This window comes from Micropterus salmoides, unplaced genomic scaffold, assembly GCF_014851395.1.
Source record: "Micropterus salmoides isolate LMB-PRFRI ecotype aquatic unplaced genomic scaffold, ASM1485139v1 Ms_hic_scaffold_18, whole genome shotgun sequence".
Lineage (NCBI taxonomy): Eukaryota > Metazoa > Chordata > Actinopteri > Centrarchiformes > Centrarchidae > Micropterus > Micropterus salmoides.
Window position 1 is genome coordinate 9,301,162 of NW_024040928.1, and position 24,436 is coordinate 9,325,597.

Genomic DNA, 24,436 nt, shown 5'->3' on the forward strand with positions numbered 1-24,436 from the left:
CAGGCATAACGATTCACCTCCTGCATCAGGCTAAGCCAATATTCTTGAAACGGCCCATTATGCTGGTCGAAAGTATAACTCCACTTAATGGAAAAAGCAAAATTCAAAACATAGATGGAGCAGAGTTGTGTTAAGAGTAGGATAAAGGCATTGGTTAAATGAGAGCAAGCTGACCACGCTGGAGGGGCTCAACGACCTTCACGGAGTTGGAAAAACAACAGTTCTGTAAATCAGCACTAGATGACGGAAAATACTACTGAATAACTATACACAGTAGTAAAGTGCAGGGATGCTTAAACAACAACAAATGTGCCAGTTAATCAACATGAACAATGGAGCTTTCTCCACAGATTTTACGGGCACATTGTGCTTTTATGTACAGCGATCTAGAAGGTCATTTTAGTCTGAAAAGACATAAAAAGCCAGAGAACATGATCTTTGCAAATTGCTCTTCTCTCCTCCAGACTTGTCAGCCAAACAACACAACATCCCTGATGAGAAAAGCTAGTTGCTGTACTCAGTGTCATGTTGCTAACAGTCTTCATGCAATATTAACTTGCAATAGAACTTGGAGGACGCACAAACCTGTGCATAGCGCGCAATAAATAAAACAAAACCATCTGTGATTGACACATCATTAGACACCCATGAATTATTCAATATCTGCAATCATATTGGTTTGCCAAAGGATCAACATGCTGAGAAGCATGCAGGCCCAGGGTACCTGATTGCAAGTTAAAAGCCTCCCGAACTCGACTGCTCCCATCCCTAGAAATCTGTCAGTCATTAGTGTAGAAAATGGAGACAGGAACAAGCATGCTCGGTCCTCTGAGTGTTGATTTGGACCCCCTGCCGTTCCCAAAGAAAGGCTGCGTCCTACTAGCTTTGAGATGGCTCTGATTGAAGACATAATTGTGAATGTTGGTGAATTTCACGGTTAGGAGCGTGAAACCCTCAGTGAGATGGATGGAGAGATGGGGAGTGAGGGAGGTAGGAAGGACTGTAAATTAGGAGTCAGCTGGAAGGTAGAAACCTTGGCTGAGGCCGGCTGATATATGCAGACACACAGACGGACACACCAACAAACACATAGTGTATGCACAGCGGCATACATGTGCACATATGCTGAAGGAACAATGATTATGGGAACATACAAGTGCGAATAGAAATGCAGATGCATACACAATGAAGACGACTGGCTGCGTGTGTAAACAATCCGCATCAATCACTCTATGAGCGAAGCAAATCAACTCAGTGCTGTTGCACCGTTGCATGACGTTCCCCAGCCTTCAGATACAATCCCCACCAGCCATCTGCATATCAAACACGGCAGCCACAGCATACATTGACTAATTATTTCTGAATGTTATTAGCTCTCCATATTACAACTGCACTTCAGACCTGTGCAGTTCTTCCTATTTGTGCGGAGGCGACAAAAAAGGCTTGAGTAACAGTTCCCTTATCTCCACTGGTCAGGGTTTAGTCCTGCTGTGGACTGGCTGCCTCCCTGTTAGAGTCTCTATCTTTAGAGTTTTGGCCCAACAATACTGAGATGCAGTTGAGCCAACTGTGTCTCAGAGCAGAGCCACACCTGCCAAATCTGGTGGTTAGCTACAAAATAAAGGATCAGCAGTAAATGGAGCTCATTTATCAAAACAGATATGAACAAATGCCTGAAGAAATGGCCAGAAAGTGATCTGTATGATCGTAACCCGTTTTTTTAAAGCTATGCTTTATTTATAAAAGAATTCATATCTAGATTTTATGATCAGTTAAAATATGAAATTTTAAGATAAGAAAATATGCATTGTATACAGAAGCAAACAAGGCACTTGTGAATAGGAGATGATATGATATATATGTATGATTCCACCAAATATACATTGTTTGTACTTATTAATGAAGGATTCAGGATGATTACCATGTAAAGATAGAATATTATACAGTATAGCCGTGTTTGTGTTTTCTCCTTGCATTTTTAGATACTAAGCTTCTCTATGAGCTGTAGGTGAAATTCACGCTCCAAATAGGTTGTTTGCAATCACACGATTCCAATGATGCCTGAAATTCAGAATGAGGCAGGCTATTGTTTACAATTCAGTCTTAAGTTTTGAGGTCAAAGTGAACTTTAAGTCAAAAGTGTCACCAATTCATCGTCCGACCAACTGTGAAATATGGTCATCAGTTCTTGAGTTATAGCCAAAAACGTGTTTTGTGAGGTTGCAGTGTCTTTGAAATTTGACCACTAAATTTTCCAGTTCCTTGTGTCCATGTAGAAGTTTGTGTGAAATTTGAAGAAATTCCTTCCTGACATATTACATTCACAAGAACGGGTTGTACGGATAACCCGAAAATACAATTCTGGCGCAGAGACATAAAAATCAAGATGATGATACATCAGTTTTTACTTGCAAAATAGTTCTCAAGTGGGGTTGGATTTTCAGACAAATAATCTGTCTAATCGTGCTTTTGTTTGGTATCTTGTTCCAAAAAAACTAATTTGAGTAAATAAATAAACTCCTGTTTATGAGTCTTATGAAATAAGCTCCTGTTGTTAATCTGTCAAGCTCTGTTGAAATTGTGTATGATTTATTGCACCTGTCTTCTGAGTTGATTTAACAGACCAGCTGCAAGCTGCCTGTCACAAACCTCCAGTAGTGTCACAAATCCTCCTTAAGCTTTGAAAGTCCTCATTCTTCCTTCACAAAACAAACATGCATATTCAGGTGCAAAACCTGCCCCGTAAGGTTTCCTTTACATTGTTTAAATATTTAATCTTGGAATACATTATCATCAAGAACCTAGTCTGTAAGTTTCAAAATAAATCCAGTGGGGGCCATGGTATCTGTTACCAGAACAGATACGCCTTACCAATTTCTGATAACGCATTCAAACCCGTGTGGCATAAGTGATGTAACTTGCTGTGAATATTTCAGTGTCTACATCTGGCAACTACAGGTGCTGGTCATATAATAGATATTAGATATATATATATAATAGATATATGAGAATATCCATTCAAAAAGTGAAACTTGTATAATGTATACATTCATTCCACACAGACTGATATATTTCAAGTGTTCATTCCTTTTAATTTTGATGATTATAACTGACAACTAATGAAAACCCCAAAATCAGTATCTCAGAAAATTAGAATATTGTGAAAAGGTTCAATATTGAAGACACCTGGTGCCACACTTTAATCAGCTAATTAACTCAAATCACCTGCAGAGGCCTTTAAATTGTCTCTCAGTCTAGTTCTGTAGACTACACAATCATGGTGAAGAAAGGATCTGTAACAATCTGCACAAGGAGTGCAAGACACAAAAGGTCATTGCTAAAGAGGATGGCTGTTCACAGAGCTCTGTGTCCAAGCACATTAATAGAGAGGCGAAGGGAAGGAAAAGGTGTGGTAGAAAAAAGTGTACAAGCACAAGGGGATAACCACACCCTGGAGAGGATTGTGAAACAAAACCCATTCAAAAATGTGGGGGAGATTCACAAAGAGTGGACTGCAGCTGGAGTCAGTGCTTCAAGAACCACCACGCACAGACGTATGCAAGACATTGGTTTCAGCTGTCGCATTCCTTGTGTCAAGCCACTCTTGAACAAGACACGCAACCTGGGCTCTCATAACACCCGAGCAGTGCCACAGACTGATGGACTCCATGCCACGCTGCATTGCTGCAGTAATTCAGGGAAAAGGAGCCCCAACTAAGTATCGAGTGCTGTACATGCTCATACTTTTCATGTTCATACTTTTCAGTTGGCCAACATTTCTAAAAATCCTTTTTTTGTAATGATCTTAAGTAATATTCTAATTTTCTGAGATACTGATTTGGGGTTTTAGTTAGTTGTCAGTTTTAATCCTCACAATTAAATGAAATAAACATTTTAAATATATCAGTCTGTGTGCAATGAATGAATATAATATCCAAGTTTCACTTTTTGAATGGAATTACTGAAATAAATCAACTTTTTGATGATATTCTAATCATATGACCAGCACCTGTATGTCAAAATGGTAAATACTAAAACATAGTGCAACAATACATGTTAAAAAGAGTCAAAAGGTTAGCAAACTGACTCAGTAATGTTACATATAAATATCTGTCTAAAGTTTGCTAACATTAACTACTTTGAGCTACTGGTCATGCCAGACCAAGAAAGGCTGGAGATAAATTCAAATTTTCATTTGTATGAGAAAACAATCATTTAAAAAGTCAAGTATTCTTTTAAAAAGTTATTTCTTCTTCTAAGTTGTTGTTTTTAACCCTTTGCCATTCCAGTAAAATTTGCCTACAGTTGAAGGCGGTTCTTCAACCATTTGGGGTCAATGCATGGTTTTGGGCTTCTCTGAAAGATAACACTCTGAAGTGCTAACCAAACAGTCCGGTTAGTCTTACTGGAATTTAATAATATATGATTTAACACACTGAAAGTGGGTGGCACGGTGGTGCTGTGGTTAGCACTGTTGCCTCACAGCAAGAATTTCACGGGTTCAAACCCTGGTTGTCCCAGGTTGACGATGGATGGACACTAAAAGTGAAAAGTTTTTCATTATCGTTGAAAATGTATGCATTTAAATAGCTGGGACTTATTAGCTGGAAAACAGTGTGGGACCACAGCATGAAGCCTTACATAGTCCAAGTTATTTTATTTTATTTAAGTAAATTTTATAGCAATACCACAGAAAATGAATATTTTACACAGGTTTTTCTAAGGGTATGTCTAAGCGCTGGGGCTGCTGCTGCATCACTCCATGTTAGCCGGTAGCTTTAAACAGATGTTTTTTGGCCAGTAGATCATGAACTTCATAGTTGAAGCTAGATATTGTTATTTTCAGAATTTTACTGGCTACACAAAGAGTTCAGAGTTTAGAGTTCAGCAGCCATTTTGAAATCAATATATCACAATTGTTTACATCAAAACCGGAGTTATTACGTATGAAACATTAGGCTCGTCTGTTGGTAAATATGAAATGATGCCGCAGCAGTCCCTAGGAATTTATTGATGGAATAATGTGTTTTGGACTCATTGGATCATCTGGACTGTTGACAATGTAAGAAGACTCTTTTTGTCGGATTATTACAATTTTGATTGTAAGTGGGTGGTCTGACAGAGGCGCTGATTGTTCCCACTGTTGTGATTGTATCTTGAAATGGTTTGCATTGGGCAAATCAGGATTTTAGCTTTCCAACGATGTATCATATGAGTAGGAACTTAAACAGCAGTTGTGTGCACATACCGAAAGCTCCCACCAGGGCGGGCCTTCAGAATGTTAAGAGGTTATGTTATACAACCTTCATCCTTATCTTATTTCGCATGGGTGTGAGGTATTTCTCAAGGATTTATGACTCTGGTAAGTGGGATTAATCAGCTGCCAGTGAGGCTCAGTGATGTACTTTTTAAGTCCATGACAAGACATCTTTGTTGTCACCTAATTCCTTCATTGTTTTTTTTACATTACAACAGAGATAAATTAAAGTTAAGGAGTGCTGTAGTATTTCTGAACAGCTCTTCTACCACAATGTTTTAGAAGTGGTGGAATATTGCTCAAAGGTGTAAATGTGCATATCGGGTTGAACATGGGTATTTATGCTTGTGGAACATTTGGCCATAATGTCATTCAATACTAAAGAACACCATATTTTTAAAAAAAGTTTGAGGTAGACAGCTCTGATCATAGTAGTAAATTCTTCACAAAACTTTTATGGTAAATGTTGTGTAACCTGCCACATTAGCTTTGATTCACAAACTCAAAGAAAAGATGTACTTTCTCTCTAGAGGCATACGGACTGACATCTGAATGTTGATTGAGACCGAATACTTTAATCCATAACAGTAATATCTGTAGATGGAGAGGATACAATTTCCTCTGGCCAACCTAAACTTTAGGGCGAAGTCCTTTCACAGAGAATACTTCAGACACCAAACAGAAATCCACAGGACACAAAATCTGTCAAATCTTTACAGTATCGTTCCAAGTCTCCAGTAACAGCTGTCACCTTCTTCGCATTAAATATCGTTTAATGTTCTGGTCTCCACAAAGGAGCATGCAGTTCACACTGCTAGTGTTTGCCACTTGAATAATCTACAATTCACACCAGGTCAACACAATTATCCAAATAAGACATTATTAATGGAAATCTGAACTAATGAATAATGGATTTGTGAATAAAATTAAATAAAATCTTTCAATACAATGCTTTAGCAGGCATCACCATCTGACTCAGTTTTGACTCCTGCTCCAGAAAGCAGTTTCTGAAAAAGACAAAATAAAAGCCTGGGTTGCTTAGAAACAAGCCTGTTGACTGCTCTGACAATTTTCCCAAACAGCTTGAGACCTGTTCGCTATTACATGATAAGGCCGGCGTATTCGACCCTGACCCCGTGTTACAAATGGTTTGCTTCAGCCCGAGCACCATGCATTTTCTTCCTAACTATTAAGAGTTCAGCTATTTTGTTCGGTGTGTGGGTTACTTCTCTCTGGCCCTTGCAACCTTCAGAAGTATATCACTAGGGCAGTGATGCCAAGCAGAAGAGGCCTCTGGCAGATCTTGGATAGAGGCAAAGTAGGTTAAAGTTTTACGGTGCTGATAATTGAGTCCAGTTGCTGAGGGCCTCGATGAAGCTTCATGATTGCACAAAAATGCACACAAGGGCACACATACAAACACATCACACGGCGCAACGCTGATTTCTTTGGAGCTGAGAATGCCCTAGATGCATCGGCAGCTCTCAAATTAAGCAGCTCAGAGACAGAGGAATCAAATGCGTTTCCATTATGGGGCAAATATTCCATCTACCCCCTGTCATAACGGCACTGTATGGCAGCATTATGGGGAAATATCAAATTAGGCTGTTTCATTTGGAGGACTGTTGTGCATTGCGAACAGCTTTGGAGATCAATTGAGCTGCTAGGTAATGAGCAGCAGCGGCCTGCTCTAATATACTCAGTAATGTTCTTTTGATTGCTTTTGGTTAATCTCGCTCTGCCGTGTAGGGGAGGTAGCCCCCTCTGTCTGCTGAAACTCACTCCTCAGCCCAGGTTAGAGGGAAAAATAAGAAATGGGGAGCAGTGTTACAAAAGTCAGACAATATGAATCAGATTATTACATCTGGACAATCTCTATTCATGTTTTATGCCATCCGGAATTCATTATACTCCATGAAGATCTGCTTATATTCCTAAGGGTACAAAAAAAACAGAAAAATTAAGAAGACCCAGCTGAATAGGCCACAGTGGACGACCTTCAAATGAAGTGTCAGTGATGTGTCGACGCTGAAGTGGATGGAATCAGACACAGTACATCACTCTGCTCTCTGAAAGCAAATCCTCTCACTCATGCACCACTCACAAACAAGTAAGAGGTGCTCTGTCGCTCCACAACAACACTCACAGCTGTGACCATTTAATATGCTACCGCTCAGATTCATTCCTCTGCACCTTTTGCTCTCACAGAAAATGCTAACAAACCTGTCCAACCACTTTTGCAATATGCTGCACCACACTAGTGCATGCCACGCCATCTGCCACGTTTTGCTGCTCAGTGTGAATATTTATTTGCTCAAACTGGATTGCTCAGCATCCACCCACTTTTGCAGAATCGTCCACACACGGCCTCTGGGATGGCTGTTAGATTAGGGTTAGAGCTGTATGGGAATGTGCAGTCACCAGCTGGGAGCCACTGGAGGTGACTGCTGCTTGAAGACAGGCTGCTGTTGATTTCGTGTGACTCTTACCTCTCAACGTGGTCCAGGTTCCCTGACACACCCAGTCCTCCAATGGTGTAGAGTTTGCCGTCATATACTAGGCTATTGTGTCTGCAGCGAGCCACGGTCATCCGGGAGACCAGATTCCAGTTGTCCAGCAGGGACATGTAGCACCATACATCAGCCACCATCACACCAGACTCTGTGCCGCCTGAAATATATAGAATATAGGAACTTTACCTGGGTTTTGACTGGAGAAAACTAACTACATTGAGTTCCTGCTAGCTCGCTTGAAGCTAACAGGAAAAGGGATAACTTCAAGTGAAAAGGGGAAGTACTTTCCAATGGTTCAGGAATAGGGTAGAGTATTTCGGACTGAACATTGCTGTGTTTGGTCACACACACACACTGATTCACATTGTGTATTGCTTCAAAATAAGGAAGTACTGGGTGACTTTCATATCAGTATTAAGACGAAGGGTGGACATTTCTTATAATGTTTATTAAAGTTAAAATAATTCATATTATTGGCTTCTCCATAGCGGATACTTTTATCCTGATTAGGGATGCAGCGATTACCGGATTTCACTATTAACCGCGTTTTAAAACGTCACGGTTAATTAATCGTAAAGGCTCCTCTACACCGAGCAGTTTTGTTGCACACATAGCAGATGTAACCTTTCAGACCCACTGCAGCAACAGTCCTGCTGCGCTATGAAGCCCATTATTTTCAACGGCTTGGTTTGTTGCTGCGTCGAGCAACGTGAACCGCACGGTGAGCTTGCGCGCATGCTGCGGTCAAAGTAGTTGAACTTTAGTGCTGAGCAGCTTCCATGCAGTGCAAATGACTTCTTTTCTGAAAGGGCCTTTATGGAAGAACGTAGTCCCCTCAAGACCTTCTGAACATTTAACGTTACATCATGTTGTCTTCTCCTGTCTGTGGTGAAAAAATGTTGCCAGGTGTAAAACACTGACATACATCAGGAGCTTATAGACTTTCAGGACTATAGGCTACCAATTCACTGCATTTCAGTTAACACTGCACTCAATTTCTTTCTATCATTTTCACTAAAACATGTATGGATGAGAGTTGATGACAGTAACAGTACAGTTTATTCTCCTTTGTACCAATTTCCCCTCTGTGGATAAAAGTTAATATTCCTCTTACATTAATAATACTTACATATTATAGAAATATAATTGTTAATGTCATTAAATATTAAAAATAAAGTCATTACTAGTGTTGTGAAATTAATTAATGCATAATAATCGTGAAACCGTAATTTGAAAAGTAATTTAAATCTTCTAGTTCCTGTACCTCTTTAGTATCTGGAGCTATTAGGTTGAAAGCGGAAGAAATGTGGTAGCATAATGATAACATTTTTTCCCATTCAATACTGAAATCTCCAATCCCACATATAGTATGTTTAAAATGTGAGACTTGGACTCCTTTAACTGACTGAAAGTTGTTTGCTGCTGTGTTGACTAGTCAACCAGCCAACCATAAAAACTGTACTTGTTTCAGCTCTCTTCAAAGCAGCCCTGTTAGCTGTGTAGTTTGACATGTGACACCAGCCATGATTCAGTGACCCTGCTCCGAGTGTGAGGAAGGTTACAGACCAGAGCCTGTTGATTGGCTAGCTAGAACACCTCTGATTTCACCACTGGCTGTCTGACTCCCAGCGGACACATGCAGACCTGTTCCAATGCCCAAACACAAATTTACATTTATATGAAAAAAGGGAGAGGAAAGGTACACGCAGGACAAATCCTGCTGCATTTCCACGGAGCAATGTCAAGGTCTGAGTACCGTGCAGGATTCTCGCACAAATGGACTGTGGAGGGAGAAATTCAGTCTACCTCTGGAGAAGCAACTTAAAGGTGCCTCATAGAGGGAGTCACAGAGTGCACAGTGTGCCACTACGGAACAAAATAAACTGCAGAACACTGCGCCGACTGTAAAGCCAGACAGAGGAAAAAAGGTCAAATTCAAAAAATGCTCCACAGAAGATAAATAGGAGAGACATTCTATACAAAAAGGACTCTACTGAAAAGGAAGACATTAAAGTTGTCTGCTGTGTTGGGCAGATCCAAGTCTTCAAAGCAACAGATGAGTAAGCTTTGAGGGCAGCCACCCTTTTTCAGTATTTAACTGTTTCACAAAGGTAGGTAGGTAACTACAGTATATATATGTAACTATGTTATATAACCATTTATATTGTGACATTTTATTGTCACAATATAACAGGTTATATAATGAAATTGAGCTTTGTAACTTGCTTCTGCTACATAGTAGACAATATACATTAATACAGAAACAGAAATAAACAGTATTCAATGAACAATGGAGCAGTGCTGAGGATGAATTGAGTTCAAAAGTCTGATAGCTTGGGGGAAAAAGCTGCTTTGCAGTCTGGTGGTGCGGAAACTGAAACTTCTATATCTTTTCCCAGAAGGCAGCAGGGTGAACAGGCTGTGGCTGGGGTGGGTGCTGTCCTTTAGTATCCTTCAGGCCCTGCAGTCTCATGCCAGTTTGTGATGTTTCCAGTCAGGATGGTTTCTACTGCTCCTCTGTAAAAGCTGACAAGAACTTGGCACGGGAAGTTGGCCTTCTTAAGGTCCTCAAGAAATACAAGCGTTTTTTACCAGCGCGGAGATGTGAGACAACTATGTCAGGTTCTCTGTGATGCTGATTCCCAGGAACCTGAAATTGTTCACTTGCTCGATGTCAGCACCACTGATGTAGACAGGATTGTGTGTCTTTATCTCCTGTTTCCTGAAATCAATGATCAGCTCCTTAGTTTTGCTGACGTTGAGCAGTAGGCTGTTCTCTGTACACCACTCTGCAAGATTATCCTCCCGATATGAAGTCTCATCGTTGTTTGAAATCCGGCCGATGATGGTGGTGTCGTCCGCAAACTTCAGTTCTCTCCATGTCGGGGGATGCAATCGTGGGTGTACAGCGTGAACAGCAAGGGAGATGGCCATTGCCAACTCACAATGAGTTGGCAATGGCCTTGGCAGCTTCACTTTGCCAAATCATATCTGTCGTAGAGTGAAAATGTCCTCACTAAGAGATCATAAATGTCAAGGAGACCTTTGTCAGGACTCATTATGATGAAAGGGTTCCATGGTTAGCTTTTATTGATCTAAAACCATAATGTATTTTTACCTTCAGAAAATGTTTTCTTGATAAAAGTAAGAGGAAATCACCAGTTCATGTTGATGTTTTGCAGATATAATGTTTTCCATTTCAGCAAGCTAATAATTCCTAATTAGAAAACACAAGTACAGCTGTGGCTTGTGTCATTAGTTTTTGCAAGAATTTGACCTAATGGCGGCACTAGATGAAAAATCAGTGGATCCCCAAAGTTATTATAATTTATCCTGAGGGGGACATGAAAGTGTGTACCAAATTTCATGGCAATCCATTCAACAGTTCTTGAAACACTTCACTAAAATCCATGAAGGTCAACTTCATGGTGGTGCTAGATGAAAAGTCAGGGGATCACAAACGTCAGTGGAATTCATCATAATCAGCTTGATGTATAACAAAAACTTAAATTTTGATGGTCAATTTGTGTTTTTACAGTATTAATTTGAACCAATCATATGATGATTTACTGAATTTGCATATAAATTTTATTTTTTATTCCAAAGTTATGTTCCTGGATGCAGGGATAACCTTTCACTACTGCAGTGTCATAAACTGATGGCATCTACTGCCCTCTTCCTTTGTGCTACTAAATTACTGCAACAGGGAAGCTACAATTGTGCTGCTGGAGTGGGCGATTTAGCTCACCTGACAGGTAGATGTTGTCTCCCGCCGAGATGACACTGAAGAACTCACGGTCGTAGAAGGGCAGGCTGGCCAGCGGGTACCACTTACTGTTCTGGGGGTTAAAACAGGTGACTGCTGTCAGAGAACGCTGGTTCATCCCAATTGCCTGACGCCCTCCCACCAGAACTATCACCTCCGCTACACCTAGAGGACAAAGGAACAGGAGGAGGATGGAGGAAGAGGACGATGGGGGTGGACAAAGAAGAAAAGAGATGGGAGAAAGCAGGCCATTAGGGAAGGTTTCCACCAGTAAATAAGGGCTAAGATCGAATCAAAGCCTCTATTGAGACGCCCCAGTGATGCAGTAACTAACAGGCATGATGTTCTGTGGCATGTTGCCTGATGTTTAAGTATTTATACGTGGCTTTCATTTTTATACATTTAATGATGGAACCATTAAGAAAAACCTTTTGAACCTTTTCATTATTACAAGAACCTTGATAAGCAGCATGAAAACTGACAGATTACAAGTCTGCTGTTTTGAATTTAGCAGGCCTTGGCTGTCCCTGAGTCAATAAGCGGGAAATGCAAAACAAAATGCAAAGCAGGAAAGTTTCCTCTTGGTCTTGGTCACAGGAAACTACTGAGTTAAGTGGAAAAGTATAACTCAATTACCAAGACTGATGGGCCTGCCTTTCATTTGGTTGCTGCCCAGCTCTTTTATTCTCCCCTCCAGCACATAATACAAGCACTAACCTACACAATCACGTGTACACACACACACACTGTGAAACAAACCCTGTTTGAGCATGGGGTAAGAAAAAATCAATAGGTAGGAATCAATGTGTGTACATTTGTACGTGGAGATGTCTTGTCTCATATATGGTACACAAACACACGCTGAGGACCATGTGTGATTAAGAAGATACTTGAAACACATTCAGCACTCAACCCTATTACTCCCTCACCCTATCTTTGCTCTCAGACATGCATGCACACACACAGAGCTGCTGGATAAAGACACCAGTGATCCAAAACACACAAACAGGTTGGCAGGCTGCCATATTCGTGTCTCAGGTCCTCTCAGTCTTCAGCAGCAGGCTCCAGTGAGCAGGCAAGACGACCAGCCGCCAGAAAGAAATGAGCTGTGTGTTTGTAAGCAGCAGGCAGGCGGGCAGAGAGAGGGGAGCCAGGGAGGGAGAGGAGGGTGATAGGGAGAGATACAGAAAGTGTGAGAAGAGAGAGAGTGGGATTGAAAGAGAGAAAGTGGCAGGGGAGGAAAAGCTAATCTTCATATACTCCAAACCAAGGCTAACCGCTGGTTCATCTGCTTGGATCAATACCTTTCCACACAGGCACATCCATAGGTGGCTGTCTTCTCCTTCTGCTTCTTTCTGTTAAAAAACGATCCCCCTTTTTTCCCTTAAACTTCTCTTTTAAAGCTGGTAAAACAGAAAGCTTTTCTCTAGGAAGAGGGAAAAGGGTAAAAGAGGAGAAAGATACAAAAACTACAATTGGCTTTTCTGAGGCTGAGCAAACAGACAGAGCAGTAAGCACTGCCTCAGACATATCGTGGACATACAGCTTAGACTTAGTGGACAGCTTAAAGCTGGCTGGCTCTTTTCCTCTGTGAGATTTTAAGAATGTGTTCCTCTGCATAGGACGAAAAAAGAAATTGATGGCTTAAGGAGAAACTGTGACAGTGTCACTACGAAGACGAAGGTTCGGTACACGAGCTAAAAAAAGGACAATCATGACAAAATGCGGAAGGCGTAGGGGTCGTGCACGTCACCGCCCTTTCTGGCACCGTGTAAAAGATGTGTGAACTTGGAACGCTGCTAAAAAAGATTTGAGTTGAATATGTTCCCATCATGGGCCAGTTTTCACAGCTTCATGGCATCACGCCCCCAGATTGCGAGCCTCAAACGGCCCCAAAGACCTCCAGTAGACCTTGGATATGCAGCTAATAAATGGGAGTGTAGTTTTATAGGACAGTCGGTGCTACAGCGGCTGTTCTTTGAGAAAAAATTAAGTGAAAACAGGCTCTTTGTCTTCCCTCTTATAAGCCTCCAACCATACCTACACACACACATTAATTATATTGATGCTGTTCTGCTATTGTTCTTCCTCGTGATTAGTTTGCTGCTATTGCTGTATGCTTTTGTACTCCATTTCTCTTTATCACATGCTATTTTTCAACTTTACTGTATTTTAAAAGTATGACTGTTTTTATGCCTTTATAGGATTATATTTTTCATCTCCTTTTCTTTCATCCTATTAGCTGTTTCAATTTGTTTATATTGACTGCCTCAATTGACTTGGCAAAGTTCCTGTGTCTACGTCTGAGTCAAGCTGATATGAAATTTTCTTTTTTACCATTACATCAATCAATGTTCTACTGTTCAAAGTTTTAAAGCTGTAGTGGGTTCATATTGTTCAAAAATAAATCAAATTCAATTCCATCTTAAGACACGACGGTGTGTTAATACTACATTTCCTGATGCCGCAGGTTTGCTGGATTTTTTGACTGCAGTCCAACAATGTAAAAAGACTGATTAAAAAAACTCTAATTTCTTTTTTTCCCACATAGAATTTCTCCTCTACCAAACCAACTTGATCCCCCACAGTGTCTAATTAGGCCAACTTAAGCAATTGCACATGCTGCTTCAACGTGCCGAATTGTACTTCTGTACACATGCAGGTCTTTATTATCACCTAGTGCACATGTGCAGGGTTGTTCTCAGTGCTTTCCGCTTGGCCAGACACGTCAGGGAGAGTCCACATCTGGGCGTTGAGGCTGCTGCGCTGCTCTGACCCCTGAAGCCCTGAACACATTCACAACCTAACACAACCCAACATCGGCCTGTCAGAACACAACAAAACAGGAGAGCTGCACCGCTGACGGGGGAGTCACGGCATCGGATCAGATAGCGGCGTGGGTGTGTATGTGTGCATATGTGTGGGTTTTTCATCCGAAAACGAAGCCTCAAAGGGACGGCTGTCAGTCAGTTGGAGGTTTGATGGGACTGGGTAGAGGGATGAAGGGATGGAGGATAGAAGGATCGAGTCGAGCGGTTGGGGATGAAGGGATAACCAAGTCTTGACAGCTCTTGTGTTTTTTTCCTGATAGAGTTTATCCTCATGGCAGTTTGGGGAGAAAATGTCTCCGTCTCCTGATTGTTACTGACCTTTTGTTAAATTTGTGGTATATTCTAAACTTGTCTACATTCAGAAAAATAATCCCCTGAGCACAAGCTTTGAGCAGCACCCTGCTTAAAAGAAACATATATAACCAAATTCATAAATTCTTAGGTGGATGCTACCTTGTACAACAACAGTCTTTTACTTCTGGCTGCCCTACAGGCTAGGTATTTGAAATTTTGTGACTGTTAAATGCTTTTAATTCGTTATGCCATTAAACTTGACAGATTTTTTTCCTGTCGAAACACGCTATTAAGCCAGCACTGACATATTACCACCTTTTAGGTTGATATTGCTAAATGGCTATACTATATATTATGGCTACTGGCTACACAGAAAGCCGCAAAACATTGGTCATTTCCCCCAGAGGCTAAATCGTCACCAGACGATAGCTGCATAAATACACTGAACAAAATTATAAACGCAACACTTTTGTTTTTTCCCCCCATTCATCATGAGCTGAACTCAAAGATCTAAGACTTTCTCTATGTACACAAAAGGCCTATTTCTCTCAAATATTGTTCACAAATCTGTCAAAATCTGTGTTAGTGAGCACTTCTCCTTTGCCGAGATAATCCATCCACCTCACAGGTGTGGCATATCAAGATGCTGATCAGACAGCATGGGTATTGCACAGGTGTGCCTTAGCTGGCCACAATAAAGGGCCACTCGAAAATGTGCAGTTGCATCACACAGCACAATGCCACAGATGTCGCAAGTTTTGAGGGAGCGTGCAATTGGCATGCCGATTGCAGGAAAGTGTTGCGTTTATAATTTTGTTCAGTGCATGTTCTATAGCTAGTCTCTAACTTTGTCTGTCTGCTATTTTGGTGCTGTGCAGTTAGTGTCCACTGTCCAGTTTAGAGTTTTTTCACTGAAAAAGCTGCCTTCTGCGACTTAATATGATACTGATAACAGCGGTGAGAGTTAAACAAAACAGTTGTAGGCTGTAAAACCACATTAAAAACAACAGCTGGAAGACACAAAGACCTACCGTAGATCTGAGCTGAACTGCAGAGTTGGGTGATAAAGCTCTGAGGGTTCGTCACGACACGCAATACTTTTCACATACACATTAGAACAGCAACAACCAAGTCTTCAGTGTGACAGGAGAAGTGAAGCAGTATTGCAGCATGCATTAAGCGTAAACAGAGACTACAATGGTAACATCTGGACAGAGCCCAGCATCAAATCTCTCAGAAGGAGGTTTCAGTTATCACATGCTGTGAATTGTGTTGCCAAAAAAAAAAAAACTCCCAAAAGGTATGTGTTCTGATGGAGCACAGGCTTGTGTAAGAGCTGAATCTCAAATTGAAGTTGATGCCCACCCACAGAGCGCGCACACACACACACCTGAAAACACCCCCTGATAGTTTCTGCGTATTGCTTCCACACAACTCAACTACAAGCAAATGAAACCTATCTGTGACAGGAGCACGCCGCCCATGCTTTAACCCATGCAGGATCCCCACGAGCTGGATCCTCACCGTGGCCATATAACACAATCACACATACAGGCATACAGTCACTCCAGAAGAAGAGAGGTTGATGGAGAGACGAAGACAGAACGGAAAGATTGTGTCATCTCCTCTTCCCTGTGTCCACACTGGGTCTTATCTCACCTTGTTATGTGTCTCCTTGCTCTCTGCCCCGTGCTGTGACCCTGCTTTTCTTATTCCTCTTCTCTTTTACCCTGCGGCTAAAACCTCTCTCTTTCTCAAACCGCAAGAGACTTTACCTCTCTCTATATCTTTCTCTGTCTTCAAGTCATTCTCTCTCAAACACCAGGAGTCTCTTTTTTTTCTTTTAATATACTCTCCATTACATCTTCCTTCACTGCATCCTGTTCTTTCACCCCATGCACCTTTCACCCAAGCGGTTCAGCCTTTTGTGACTTTTGTGGTACTTTAACCAGCCACATTTTGCTGCAGGTACAGTTAAAGGGACATTGTGGGGTTGAGTTGGGTGAAGTTGCACAGACAAATACACTGACACAAGGTTGAACTTGAGAGTTAGTGCTAAAAATGCCTTCCTTTATGTGACTAACATCTTTACTGTGCAGTAGACAGAAAGCACAAAATATTAGTGGTATCTAAATTCCAGCTTGCTTTGTGCAACTTGCATCACAAATAGTCTCAGAGTTGAAAAGTCCTCCAACTTCTCGGTTTACCTTTATTTACTGCACATATCCTTCTTTATGACTAGTACAGATTTAAACAGAGAAATCCGCAAGGGATTTAATGCAACAGTGTAAATTATGAAGGAGTACATCACTCAAATAATTGTTCATACAGTCAGATTATGAGGGACTGAGCTCCACTTTTCATTAGTCTTTACCTTTATTATTATCCTGGAGGGAATTTGGTTGGTTTGTAGTCAAGTATTAAACACATAAATCACAGGAACACACAGATGACGATGAAAAACAACAATCTTGTCTAGTCTGATGAGAAACAATGTGTCTGTGAGTAAATAAACGTGACACATATATAAATATATATGTGTAAATATAGCCATATAGTGTATAACTGGGGAAAATTGGAAATGTGCAGGTTTTTACTCACTGGGTATCACAGCCACAGAGGCAGTCTCTCTCTCAGGGCTGAGAGCCATTTATATCTCACTACCGGTCCATAACCATTTTCCCTTATCTCAGCCGCTTCTCTTTAATCTCTCTCTTTTGCTTTTTTCCCTTCCTAATCCTATGATTTTTCTCCCAGGGTGTTAATTTGTTATGGTGAGTATCAGGGGGCAAAAGGCTCCCAAATAATGTCAAGCTACAATATGTATGTAGGTGCGCGATTTGAAGAGTGCGTGCATGTGTGCATTTTTGGATGTTTGTTATTTCTCTGTTGGGCAAAAATCTGCACTCCAGTGATTGGCTTGTATTCTTGGCAGTGAAGACAGAGCCTTTTCATGGCCTAAAGTGTCCCCAAACTAAGTTAGGGGTCAGTTCACTGAAATTACCGACATACCTTTCATATCTTGCCATGTAGCAATAGCGTCCCCAATACGGAGGATGATCCACATACTTTGCTGAGAACAGTTTTTGGTGGAACTACTTTCTGTTAAAGAAATATAAGTTGTTAAAGGTTTGTTATGTGAATTTTCCAGAGTAACTGGGACAGTGTCACTGAAAAGAGATGTTCCTGGTGATTTTTTTAATGTAAGTTTTCATTGCTTTCAGCGCACATGAAATTTCATTTACCCTCCATGTACTGCATTGGGACGACAACACAAATCTGATGACAGATACCTCAAAACCTTGGCAAATAAAACCAAAACTATGAGTACAGCTAGATGTAACTACTGGAAAGTGAGGGAATGTGTTCTTTCTTTGACCCACTAACCTTTCAGTATTTAAATCTAATACATTATAAATTGATGGATGCAAGCACACATGCACCCACAGTCCAAACAACCAAATCTGCACCATCAGCACAACCAATGATACATCTCTAACCAGGTTCGCTCTGTCTGTTGAATATTGGATGAGGCTGAAGCAGCCTTCCAGCTTTTCAGCAGGTAGAGCAGGTCAAAGTGCCAGATGTGGCATGAGCGATCCTGAGGCTGATCCATGTTCCTGTAAATGCTGCTGGCTTTGGGTCTGAGCACGAACTGCAGCTCTAGGAACGGAATGAGTCAAGTTTTCTGCCAACTGCCGAGACGATTGTTCACCCGCCCCCCCCCTCCCTTTCTCCCTTTCTCCCTTTCTCCCTTGCACCTCGGTAGCTCAGGCTGACAGAAGTCACTAGTCAAAAGGTCAAGCGGACGAAACCTTTATTTTGGCTGCAGCCCCTGCAGATATTTAGACCAGAGGTTATCTAATCTGGATTTACTGCCTCCATGTTACATTTATGAGCCAAGATAGATGTGTTTGCTCGAAATCTCACTGATAAGCCGCAGGAATATCAAAAACTCATACTCCAATTCTCCAGTGAATAGCTGCATCCAACTTTCTCTCGCTTCTGCTCACTCTGTTTCTTTCTCCCTCCCTCAAATACCATGTCAGACTCCAGAAATAAAATCGGAAGAGGATCCGCTGAAGGGCACTCTTCACATAGAGCGATTAAGACATTTCTGGCACACTCTCCTGCATCCTGGTTTTCTAGTATGAGAGGTGCAACAGAGTAATCTCACGCTGCATTGGCTCTAAAAGACAAACCAGGCTGAATAATTACACAGAGCAGGACAATAATCAACAGAGTCCTGACATGAAAAAAAAAAAGCGCAAAGCTTATAATTGTCTTTCCAAAATGCTGACAGCTTCCCCCGTCACGATCGCCTTGCTTAATGGTTAGAGTTGAGGCTGCACAGCCAGAGAGAAAGATGACAAATAAATTCAATTATTCCATGAAAAAGATCTACTGTCTGTATTGACAAGGAACAGTTGTGGAAATGTTGAGACAATCAGCGAGAGACAGCATGTTAATCGTGCTTGAGTCAGAAGCAGTAGGTGGCAGACTTCAGAGAAAAGTCATCTGATGATCTTTTATACTCGCCTTACAAGGTATGAATCATATTCTCCTTTCTTAACAGTGGTAGCATGCTACTGTCACTCTCCAAGGAGCTGCTGGCTAGTTGAAGTGTGAATGAGTAGATGAATGTCACGCCTACGGGCTTTGGACCTCACAGAACAGCCTGGTTTTATTGTCTCCAAACTGAGGGTGCAAGCCAAGCTATTGAAATACTGATCTAATGAGATCCAGCCATTTTAGACCAACCAGCACACGGTGTTTTATTTGGCATGGCTTATGCTGCAGAAAAGAAAAATGGTTAATGACATTTAATATTTACATTTTTATACTTTAAATAGAGTAATCTAGTACACTAAAAGATCACGTAGATAAAACACTTTTGCAGAAATGCTGGAGTGAACCTGCTGCATGCTCAAACTCTTATCTCAGTTGCCCCTGCTGCTTTGTGTGTTACTGTAGTTCTTTACTTCTACGCCTTTAAACACATGAATGCTTGATTATAGATGATGAAGTGGACAGAGAGAAAGATACGCTGAGAAAGAGTGGAGCTACAGTTTAAGGATTCCCTCCTACAGCGAATAGATTTAAAGGTTTAACAATGTGTGTGTGTGTGTGAGCAAGACAGAGAAACAGTGTGAGCCGAGCAGGACCCCTGCATCTCCTAGTCATTACAGCTCATTTGTCTGAGTGCTATTCCACTTGGCTGGGTTGAGTTAACAGTTTGTCCTGGCGCTCTCCACCCTCCTCTGAGCCCAGCACAGCGTCACATGTGGAGAAGGAAATGGGAACATAATGTATGGTTTTTGTTGGAGGGCGTGCACCAACACACCGCATGTTTACCAAAGTAAACTTTTACTGCTCCTTAATGAATCACAAATGCATCAATATGAGTAACAAATCAGAGTACATCTTATGACTTAAGACAAAACGGTTTGTGAGAGAGCTCCCAGCACCAGCGGCTGTTTAATCCCCCTGATCCCCTGGAAAGTCTAATGACAGCTAATCAGATGCACATCCGTACTCTAATTAACCAATTAGCAGCTAATGGATACACATACAGTAAGCAAAACACCGTGGATTCATTATAAGACACTCATAGTTTTCACTTCACCCAAGACTTTTTTCTGGTCAAATATATAAGACAGGAAGCTGTTAACAAAAATCAGCTACATGCCCCTGCCTTCCTGAAAGATTCACTGCTGCAGCAGGAAACTCAGTTACAGTAAGAAAGACATGAGGTGAAAATAAGTATCGCTAGAATTAGTGCACACATTATGTAAAAATAAAAAATAAGGATACAATAACGCCATCTGCACACCCACATTCCAACAAAAAAATATGAAGCATACTAAGCTTCTCTTTATGTTTAAAATTCTTATATCGAAAGATCGCAGACAGCCAATTTCTATGCTGTGTATCTTTTTGGCTCCTTAATTAGCATCTAATAAAATTAATGGGCAGAGAATCCACTCAATACAACGCCCCAGAATGCAAAATAGGTGCAAAGCAAGACAGAGGACTTTCTCATTTTCAGTCACTGAGGCAACTCAAATATAAACTTCATGCCACGGTGGTTATTCCGAATTTTATGACTCTCGCCTTGTCGTAATTCTGACAGAAAAACAGCTTTGTCCAAATGTTGTCCAGCATTGTTATACATCATTTTTCTTTCAAACCAGTTCTATTAACTCTGCACAGGAGCACACAGAGTCAAACAATACAGCAACGTGACAGGACCTGTCAGAGTGACTGATATAAAAATTTACCATCAATAAAAACTGGGCTATTGAGTAAAGGCATACATTACAACAATGTACCACAGCAGGACTCTATATAAAGAAAAACATTGGAAAACAAGACAATTAAAGGGTGTTTGGAAACCATCTGTCTGGTTCTATTCAGCTGCAATAGAGGGACTTTTTTTTTAGAATTCACAGCTAATGGAGCAAGTACTCATTAAGATGTCGGCCTTTTTGTTAAATTCAAAAGGTTCATGCTATTCCATCTTATGAACACATCGCAGAGTCTATCTTCATAGTCCATTAATATTCACATTAATGGTTTTCTTATTCTTGACATGATATATGAGTTTAATTTGGAGACAACATGAAACTGGTAAACAAGGTACATAAGAGATTTTGCAAGTACATCTTTTGTTACCAGATTTTTACCATTATAAAAAAGTGTAATATTTAAAGCTTTACTTTAATCAATATTTTCAATATTAACAATGGATAAAATATGATTTATTCTTACTGCTCCTTCATCGGTAATGCCAACTTTGCTCTCTTTGCTGGATGTGTAAATAAGCCATGTTATCTAGCACCTTCACCACAACTTGAGGTGATAATATGTCAATGTTGTCTTTACAGTTTGTTGAGCTGCCTATTTTAGCTCATCACAGATACAGTCTATTGGTATAGTTGCATATGTTGGAAGAGAAATTACAACACAGAACAATACTGTACTATATATATACCGTATAAGGTAATTTAGAAACAGTCTCTATTGTCCACCAGAGAGAACTGACAAGTTTACTTTTCAAAAGTGCCACACAGTTTGAGCACAACTTCTTATTCCTTCTTAATCCTTATTCCTTTAATGGACATTTTGGGAAATACTCTTTTTCGCTTTCTGGAGTATTTGGAGTTATGAGAAGATTGATGCAACACTCATATCTGTCTGTTAAATACAAAGCTATAGCCAGCATACGGTTAGCTTAGCTTTGAAAGATTACTGAAGTGTAAAAACACCAATAAGCATTGACATCCTAATTTATCGGCCTCAATAATCCAATATTGGTTGGTCTCTACTAATGAATGGTAAGAGAACACCTGCACTGTGAAAGGATGTTCATTAAAAATATGTCTCAAAAGAAAAAAACATTATTCAACTCAAATTTATCACTAGTAAAAAGACTGAATGTGAAAGGCCCAGCCATGTACCCATACGCGTGCGCGACCACACACACACACACACACACACACAGTATAAATGCAAACGCACGCACTGTAATACACCCACATATGCACGAGACTCACAAGTTCACAGATTGACTGCGCTCAGCAAGAAGTGCTTCACGGATGGCAGTTTTCCTTTCTTTTTTCCGCTTGACAGACTTATCAACCGAGCTCAGGTGGTGCCCCATCTGCTTGCGCACATTTAAAATACACACACACACACACACACTCTCTCACTTACTGCTTACACAAGTAGACACATGCTCAAGGAATAAACTCAATCAAATGTCTGCCCTTCAAATTTCATTTCTGATCCCCCTGGCTCCTTCTCTCCCTCCCCCTCTCTGACCACATCCCGACCTCTCCTCCTGTTCCCCCATGTCTCTTCACATTCTTGTCCTCCGTGTGCCAACCACAATCCCCAACAACCTCAAACTCTCCTTCCAGTCTTTTCTTTATCTCTCTCGCTGTCCTGCATGTACACATGCTAGTCCATCCTGCAATCCGAGTGACCACGCACCCTGCTGTGCAGAGCCCAACATGTCCGATGTAGCAGATGGCTGAGCAACACATGCATGCACACAAACAATCATGACGACTGACACGCACATGCTCAGGCATAAAAAACTCAGGCCGACAAGAATACACACACAACTACACAAAATGTCAAGGTACATTCATATTTATCCGTACACGCGTATATGATCAGTTTTCACACTTTCTGAAACCAATACACACAGAACTTCATAGGAGTTAAAAACTTGATCGGGAGAACTTACATATATTTCTCATTTGCAGAGCCATCGAGGTATAATGCATCATGAATGTATTCATCCCGGCAGCATTTATGCATTTATATAATTCTGTTGTACAGAGCTACAAGCTGCTGTGAATCAACACACACTTCAGCCTGCATAATGGGGCTGTAGGACGCATAAGATATGCACATACCAAACACTATAAAATGGGCCTTGACAGAAAATATTTCAAGAAACTGCTGAGAACAAAGAGAAACTACTGGATCGAGGATGAGTAATGGGACGATGCTGAGTGCATATAATGCCACAAATGTCTTTTCTCAATAGGCAAATGATTCTTTATAAAGCCTCATGCGACTGCATTACAGGCAATTAAAGATGCAAAAATATTAACCTAACGCAAGTCCCCCACTGTTTGTTTACTGGCAAATAAACACTGGCTGGACAACAGTATTGGCTAGTAAACTGATCTCCCCATAAAGTGCCATTTGTTAGGCAATTATCTTTATCCTACCAAGCAGAAAATAACTTGTGCCGAATGGTAAGGTGTGCTGGTGCGAAGCTCATAATACCATGCAGACACTATAATTAGGCAGCTCTTTACAGGGGGAAAGAGTGGGGTCCTGGCCGACCTGAGGGAAAAATCTAACGGCCAAAAGCAATTTGCAGGCACCTTCCAATTTCCATGAATGATTCTTTGATTTTAACGATGTAAACAAACACGGTCTTCAATGGCTTGGACATCGGCGGAGGTCTGACAGTGAATGGTTGGCTGGTTGCTTAGAAAGCAAGGACAGACCTGACTGTGCCTAGCTGGTGTTAAAAAGTTGTTAAGAGATGTTTATGTGTTGGGTTTGCTGTAAAACAGCCTGGGTGTAGTAGCCCGCAAAACCCTGGGAAGCCGTTATGGTTGGACACTTTCAACTTTTCATGGTAACCTCAATCAGGTTTGGCTCCAGTAGTCATTTGTTTGATTGTGGAAAGAAAAGCCTGTGCTGACATTAGGAAATATGACCTGCTGCCTGTGTATACTTTTAAGTATTTACAGTAGTTGTGGAAAACATTATAGAGCTCTAAATGATTGCTTTCCAGTCGTGGGTAAAATCAATACATTGCAGTGGAGATATCCTTGTGGAGACCCTGACCTCATGTCATTTTGTTACAGTGAAATATGAATAGTAGACATTTGTGTGGGTGCGTGAATAGATCCTGGCAATGTGTTCTGGGCCATTTACACTGGTGGGCAGCAAGTCATGTACTGTAACTGCCACCTTGTTCTCAGATCATGCAGGCCAAAGAGGATGCACATCAATATTTGCGTACCAGCAGAGAGCCTCGGCCGAGTCCTGGGCGTCTGCATCTCTTGCCGTGCGTGGGGCAGCATGTGATAGCGTTTTGACTCGTTGACCAGATCACGACATGCCTCGGACGACTTGATCAGCTCCTCGTTGTCCACCACGTTCAGCAGGTAGGACGGGTGGATAAAGGGAAGACGCACCACCGCCAACAGCTCTGACAGATTCTGAGAAGACAGATGGAAAG

At 41.1% G+C, this 24,436-nt stretch overlaps 1 protein-coding gene across 3 annotated transcripts in view; it reads right to left on the reverse strand.

The window, feature by feature from the left end:
* LOC119909023 (kelch-like protein 29) overlaps positions 1–24,436 on the reverse strand; it is a 209,044-nt gene that overhangs the window by 31,019 nt on the left and 153,589 nt on the right. For all 3 annotated transcript variants that reach the window (XM_038727044.1, XM_038727045.1, XM_038727046.1), the window contains exons 10-12: positions 24,218–24,416; positions 11,519–11,701; positions 7,747–7,927 (exon numbers count right to left, since the gene is read on the reverse strand). In XM_038727044.1, coding sequence (XP_038582972.1) covers positions 7,747–7,927; positions 11,519–11,701; positions 24,218–24,416 — 563 coding nt within the window. The remainder of the gene's footprint in view (positions 1–7,746; positions 7,928–11,518; positions 11,702–24,217; positions 24,417–24,436) is intronic.